Source organism: Chenopodium quinoa, unplaced genomic scaffold, assembly GCF_001683475.1.
Source record: "Chenopodium quinoa cultivar QQ74 unplaced genomic scaffold, ASM168347v1, whole genome shotgun sequence".
Classification (NCBI taxonomy): Eukaryota; Viridiplantae; Streptophyta; class Magnoliopsida; order Caryophyllales; family Amaranthaceae; genus Chenopodium; species Chenopodium quinoa.
In genome coordinates this window covers 1,218,915-1,226,392 of record NW_018743283.1, presented here as the reverse complement: position 1 = coordinate 1,226,392, position 7,478 = coordinate 1,218,915, and the positions used below count along the sequence as shown (strand labels likewise).

General features: G+C 35.7%; 1 protein-coding gene across 1 annotated transcript; it reads right to left on the bottom strand.

Annotated features, from left to right (window-relative positions):
* Nucleotides 1–3,195: 3,195 nt before the first annotated feature.
* LOC110735410 (CASP-like protein 4C1) lies at nt 3,196–6,806 on the bottom strand. The gene is made up of 3 exons (XM_021915602.1): nt 6,123–6,806; nt 5,781–5,916; nt 3,196–3,866 (listed from the first exon to the last, which is right to left on the bottom strand). The coding sequence occupies exons 1-3, from the start codon at nt 6,374–6,376 to the stop codon at nt 3,645–3,647; spliced, it is 612 nt and encodes a 203-aa protein (XP_021771294.1). The 5' UTR covers nt 6,377–6,806; the 3' UTR covers nt 3,196–3,644.
* Between the last annotated feature and the right edge of the window lie 672 nt (nt 6,807–7,478).

The window sequence follows — 7,478 nt, the reverse complement described above, 5'->3', positions numbered from 1 at the left end:
AACAAGCTTCACTCCGCAACAGACCGCCCCTACGACCGACATTGCTCTGATACCATGTGTCACGTACTGACTCTTTCCCTAAGTTCTTTGCACGAGTCCTACCCCCTTGTAACTCTAGTCAAGGAACCCCAAATTACCTTCGCTAGACTAACACTACTAAAATTCGGCTAAATTGCGACCATTTTTCTATGACCGTCTGAAAATCGGTCGTAAAATATGAAATTTGCGACCGTTTTTTATGCGGTCGCAATCTTACGACTGCTTTGACAACGGTCGCAAATTTGCGACCGTTTTGCAACCGTTTTTAACCTTTTAGACGGTCGCTACGATGTTTGAACAATTAAAAATAATTCTAAATTAAAATAAATCGTTTGCGACCGTCAAAGACGGTCGTAAATATTATAATCTGCAACCGTCACAGAGACGGTCGTAAATTTCATAATCTGCAACCGTCAAAGGCGGTCGTAAATGTCATAATCTGCGATCGTCAAAGAGACGGTCGTAAATTTCATAATCTGCGGCCGTCAAAGGCGGTCGTAAATGTCATAATCTGCGACCGTCAAAGAGACGGTCGTAAATTTCATAATCTGCGACCGATAAAGGCGGTCGTAAATGTCATAATCTGCGACCGTCAAAGAGACAGTCGTAAATTTCATAATCTGCGACCTTCAAAGGCGGTCGTAAATGTCATAATCTGCGACCGTCAAAGAGACGGTCGTAAATGTCATTATTTGCGACCGTCAAAGACGGTCGCAAAAAGATTTTTTTTATATAAAAAAATTCGGGTATAAAAGTACACCCATCTCACCCCAACCCTAATTAACTAACCTCACGCCGCTCCTCTTTCTCTTTCCTCTCCTCTCTTCTTTTTCTTTCCCCTGAATCTCTAATTTACTTCCTCTTATCTCTCTCCTCTCTATTTCCTCTCTTCTCTTCACCGATTTTTGCCACCATCTTTCCTCCGCCACCATATTTCCTCCGCCACAATCTTCACTGGCTCTCCTCCTCCTTAAAGGAGTACGACAGCGGCGGTTTTATTGGCGAGTTCGGGTTCGATTTTCTCAACAAGTACATTTAATGGTTTTTAAGGTGGAATTCGACCATGAAAAGTCTAGATCTAGACTTTTTATGGTCGAATTTGGCCTTATTAAACCAAATTTGAGGTGAAATTCAAAGTTTGAGGTATGTTTTCATGTTTTTGATTTATTTTTTGTTTCGTTTTTTATTATTTTCGTTTAATTTTTGGTTGATTTTCGTTTCATTTTTTGTTGTTTTGTTTGATTTTTGTTGTTTGTTTTTAGTTTTAGTGGGTTTGATTTTGTTTTTGTTGATTTTTGGGTCTGATTTGTTGTTTTGTTTGATTTTTGTTGTTTGTTTTTAGTTTTAGTGGGTTTGATTTTGTTTTTGTTGATTTTTGGGTCTGATTTTCGGGTAATTTTCATTTAGTTTTTGGTTAATTTTTGTTTCGTTTTTGGTTGTTTTGTTTTTGTTGTTTGTTTTTGGCCTAGTTTGTTTTAGTGGGTTTGATTTTGTTGATTTTTTGGTTTGATTTTCGAGTAATTTTGGTTTAATTTTGTGGTTTAATTTTCATTAATTTTTGGGTTTGATATATAAAGTGAAATTGTTTGATTTTTGTTATTTTTAGATTTGTTTTTCGTTAATTTTAGTTGGTTTAATTGGGTTTTATTTTCATAAATTTTGTTGAGGGTGGCTTTTGTTGTGGCCGATTGGGGTTTTTACGGCAAAGGGTTGGGGTTTTCACGGCAAAGGGATGGAGATTGTGGTGGTTGGGTGATATTTACGAGGTGGCTGGTGGTGTTTTAAGGTGGTAAAGGTGTTTTAGGGTGGGTAAAGGTGATGAGGCAGGCTGCATTCACAGGAAAGTGGGTGCCGACTTTTTCTTTTTTTTTTTGTTTTTTTTAAACTCTTTGCGACGGCCTTAAGCGGTCGCTAATTTCCATATTTGCGACCGCTTCGTATGCCGGTCGCAATTATATATATTTGCGACCGTCGTCCAAGCGGTCGTTGAAAATATAAAAACGGTCGCAAAAAAATATGCGACCATCAAACGGTCGTAATTACTTTTTTGCGACTATATGAATAACGACCACCACGTTACGACCGTTGACAGTCGCAATTAAGTTCTACGACCGTTTTTTCTATTTTCAACGACTGTCAGAGGCGGTCGCAATTTGGCTAAATTTTAGTAGTGTAAGTACAATGCTCAAAGTTAAGTGGGTGAAACTAAAAAATGGCTAAGTAGTAAGCAAAAGAGAACAAGAAAGATTGCTTTAAGCATGCTTTATATTGCTTGAGAAAACTTTACAATTGTGTGGATGGATGTACAAATGAGGGGAGGTTACCTTTAATAGTGCTCCCCAAGGCTTATAGATTTCTTCTAACCTCCTCAAATGGAGGATCCTAGAACAAGATTAATCTACAGAGTTCTACATCATCCCGAATTTACTCTCTCTATGTACAATGTCCTTGAATACTCTAGACTACTTGGTCTACAAAGAATATACAAGATTGCCCTTGGAGAGGTCACTAACATTGCAATGCAATTTGGAACGTTGTGGGGACCATCTCCAAAATTTGTCTCGGCCATTATCTTCATTGGTCCTAAAAACGGTGGACCCCAAGTTTTAGCCCGTTTGGGCTTCATTTGGGCCCTCAAATAGCTCATTATTGCGTTAATGTCATTTGGGTGTTCACTAGGAAAACAGCACCTAAGCTAAATAAAGATCTTTAGGGGAGTGGTGCTTCCTAGCATCCATGGGCAACTCCCTTGGCCCTATCTGTTGCCTAGTGCCCAAGTAACATTGTTGATGCCTTCTAGGGTGTGGGGACTTGACTTGTAACAGGCGGCTCTATTGGCTTCAGCCCATGAGAAATTAGTGCTTAATCATGTTTTTAAATCAAAATAGTTGAGAACCTAAACCACGTCGATCCAACCTTGTAATATAATAGGTTCTTAATCATGTTTTTTTATTTTTTAGAGAGTCATAGGGACAAGTGATGAGCATTTTTCCAAAATCTTCTAAAATCAAGAAGGTAGCTTTAAGCCTTTAACCCAAGTTATTTTGTCACTCTAATATTTCATTTAGTCATTTGTAGATTTAAAAATGCGCTTACAACCTCATAATGTGTACAAAGCAAAGAAATATGGCATAAAAATTGGTGGAACAAAAATCCTTTTGCAAAAACAAACTTTATATACTAAATTCTAACCTCATATGCACAACAAACCAATAAGTTTTCAACAAGTCGTCCTAAGCACATCCCACTCTTCAGTCTTCCTAAAAAAAAGATTCTAAAGATAGAAAGAAAATGTGAACAGAATCATTTCTGTGTCACCCAAATATTCTATTCTAATCTCAAATTTATAAAGCATACACAAAATCATTTACTCCCTTATTTTTCATTATATAAGTTGTTTACACTTTGACATTGCATTTTAATTGCAATCTGTTTATATAATGCATACACTCTTGCACAAAGAAATATTCTTTTTTTTTTTTTTTCTTAATTCGATCAAAATTTAGTGGTCATCAAGTGTGAAATGCCTTATATTATGAAACTAAGGGAGTAATAATTGATACAAATAATAAATACAAATGTGAAAAGAAGAAAAAAGGATGAAATTAAAGATGAAAACGAGAACCGTTGATTACAAAGCAGGCAACCCGAAAACCAGACATCAAGGAGGAGAAGCCGAGGAATAGAAATCCAGCAAATCCAAGGGCTATAGATATGTCGGATTGCACACAGAATGCACTCGTAACCGTACACGTGTCCGTACCTTTCAATGTCTTTACCAATGCCGTTCCTGCTGAGTTTGCTGATAGTAGCATGTATGCAAAAACCTGCATCAGATGTTTACAGATTTGTTATCATATACTATTTCATTTTACCAATTTTCTTTTCTTAGAAAACAATCTCTACTAATGATTAGTAGCTACTAGCTAATAGTAACCCGAGGTCACAAAAACATAATATATGTACTCCTTCCGGCCAACATTAGTTTTTACATACATCTATGCTGAGGTCACAAACATAATATAAGAACGGTTTATCTTTATCATAATCTTATAAGCAAGTGCTGCAAGTCTATTAAGAGCTAAGGCAACCAATAAGAGGCTTAACATACTACGGAGTAACATTTATCTAATGACTAAAGGTCTGGTCTCATTGACTGAACTTAGCTGAGCTTAACTGAGCTGAATATTTTATAAGAGAAGGAAATTAGGAGCTGAACTGAAAATAAACGTATGACAACAGGCCCTAAACTGTGATTGAACTCAAGAATTCAATTTAACTAAGGGCACTAATTATCAATGAGCTATCAACATGCAATTGGCTAAACTTTTAATTTTATGCTAGATTAACTTGCCTCAAAAATGAAATTTGAGAAGTAGCATGGTCTACTGAGATCAAAGAGTACTAAAGATTCAAGTTTAAAGATTTTATTCCACAAGTCCACAATCCATGTACCACTGTACCACTAACGCGCCTCTAATTTATTGATTGTTATTATCTTTGTTACTCATATCCTTCATAATGAGATCCTTGACAGTCAACTATGAGTGCTAAACACAGACTAACACGCATTAGATTGGGCCGAAATCAAAATTATGAAGCTTTCATAGAATACCCGAGTCAAACACTTGAACAAGTATTTGAATAAGTTGTATCGATCAGACATAAGCTATTATCACTATGACCCACCGAGAAATATTTATATAATGAGACACATTATAATCAACCAAAATTAAGGTATGAGGTATGACACTCTAATACAACAATTATAGAGCAGAAAATTTGGACCCGAAGAATTCTACTCCATGATTTAAGATATACTGAAGTAAACGGTTGTGGATAAATGCTAGTCAAAGTTTGACGTCAGCTAGTCCAAGTCTTACATGTCTCTTTAATGGAGTATAAGTCAAACTAAACAATTTTCGAATGGAATAGTACAAATTGCATTAATTCAAACCACACCAAATATTTTAAAAAGTCACTCTTCTGCAAATGATTACGTCTTTTGCCGAATTCGTAGAAGACTGAACTGATTAAGTAATAATTACTCAATTAACATACCAATTAGCAATAGTACGTACCATTTTACCAACTTGTAAGTGGTTGATAACAAGATTTTTGTTAAATCTTTAATAATCAATGAATATACTACGTAAGAAACTTTCGATAATCACCTAAAAGTAGAAATAGTAACCATGTAACAACGTACCATACTCGCTAGTTTGGTTATTCAATAATAATGGTCAAAATATAAACAACACTTAGAAAAAAGAAAGTAAACAATACTCCGTAAAGTCAATTGACAACACGTTTTTGGTATGAATTTGATCAACAATTCTAAGAGATATGTTTAACAAATTTTGCAATGTTAATTAGTACAGGGTACTTTATAAATAAAATTAACGTAGACCGGCTTTCTAATTTTGCATTGGGCCATTGACAATTAACAGATAAAGTCTCAATTATTGCCACAAATAATCCCAAATCAATTAGTCCTACAACAGTGTTATGTCTTAAATTCAAATTTTGAATTTCAGAAGAAAAAAAAAAAGCGGAGAAAAAATGGACCAAAAACCAATAAAAATCCAGAACATGACCCAACATTCCCCACATTTTAACAACTAAGACAACAACACAAACTACATTCAAATGATTTAAATGGACAGCAAATGTTCACAAAGTCGCTAGATCAAAAGGAAAATGATATATGCAGCCCTGATAAAACGACACGAAAAACAAACCTGATCGTGACCAAAATCGAACCAAACTTGATAAACCTCCGGAAAAAGCGTAGTACCCGTTGTTATTTCCCAAACTGCCGCCACCATCTCCACCAATGAATACACCGCTACAATTCCATTCGCCGCCAACACAAACCTAAATATTCAAAATTCAAAAACCATTAATTATTCAAAAATAAATAAGTAAATAAATTATTTCCTGTTTTTTACTTGCAATATACAGGACAGAGAGAATCATTGTCCGAATAAAGTAAAGGTTGCAATTAAAAAACAACGGAGGAAGTAATTTATTTGGAAAAAAAAAATAATAAATAAATAAAAAGAAAGGGTGAGAGTAGATACCGAAAAGCATCGAAATCGAACCAGTGAGGAGGAGAAGAGCGGGAGTTAGTAAGCATAAAGACGAAGGATGACAAAGAAAAGACGAAGGTAGCAATACGAAAGACCAAAATTAACGAGTTAAAACGCTTGAGTTTGTGAACAGAGAGGGTAGACTGGAATCGGATATCGTGAGGGGAAGGAGGGAAATTGTTACGAGGAGGAGGTGAGAGGTTATCGGCGCCGCCGTTGCGAAGATGAGATTGCGGGGAGCGCATAATTTGAAGGAGTGTGGTGGTGGTGGTGGTGGTGGGAAAGGAGGAAGAGTTGAGAAGGGGAAAACATGAGAAAAGGGAGTGGTGTTAAATGGAGGAGTGAGAGAGGAGAGAGTTGAGAGGAGAGAGAAAATGTATGGTCACGGGGGAAATGGTGGTGGTGGGAAAAAAGGAAATGGAATTGGATGAGAGGGAAAGTAAAGGGGAAAAGAGATGGGAAAGAGAGTGAAAAATGAAAATAAAGGGGAAAGTCACGTCCGAACTCTAAAAGTGACTTCCTTTCTTATTTGTTTTTTTTTTTTAATAAATTTTTTTCTAAAGATAAATTACATGTCATGCGTGCGTCTAGTCACAGCATGAGTCTCATTGTAAGCAAACAAACTAATTCTGTACTCACTAACGAGAGTTGGCTCAAGTGATAAGCAATTTGATGTCCCTCAAAGAAAGTTTCGGGTTCGAGCCTCATCGTATGCAGAAACTCTTGTTGAGAGACTCACCCACCATAAGCCAGGTGTGCTACCCGAGTACTTCCTCCGTGTTTTTTTATGTGTTACATTGTTCATTTTCGGCCGTGATTTTTTAAACATTACACTTCCTTTTTTGGCAAAAAGCTATATTAAAATATTATATCTTTCTCCTCTCATGGTCCCCACCCAAACCCACTACTATTTTTTTTATTATATCTTTCTTTTCACATTCATTATTTTTCAATAAACTATTAACTCACTATCTTTCTCTTACAATTTTTTAATACTCCAACTACCTCACTTACCTCTTATTTTATTTAAGTCAATAAAATTGCCTAAAAATATTTGCCGGTCAAACTGTAACACTTAAAAAAAACACGGAGGGAGTAACTTTGATGGTCAAATAACCTTTATAACACAAACAAAGTACACTCTTTATTAATATCTAACTTTTATAATTTTTGCTACTCCTTTCGTGTTTTTTTAAGTGTTACACTTTCCATTTTCGGCCGTGTTTTTAAAATGCTACACTTCCTTTTTTAGCAAAAAGCTACATTAAAATATTATATTTATCTCCTCTCATGGTCCCCACCCAAACTCAGTTCTACTTTTTTATTATATCTTTCCTCTCACATTCA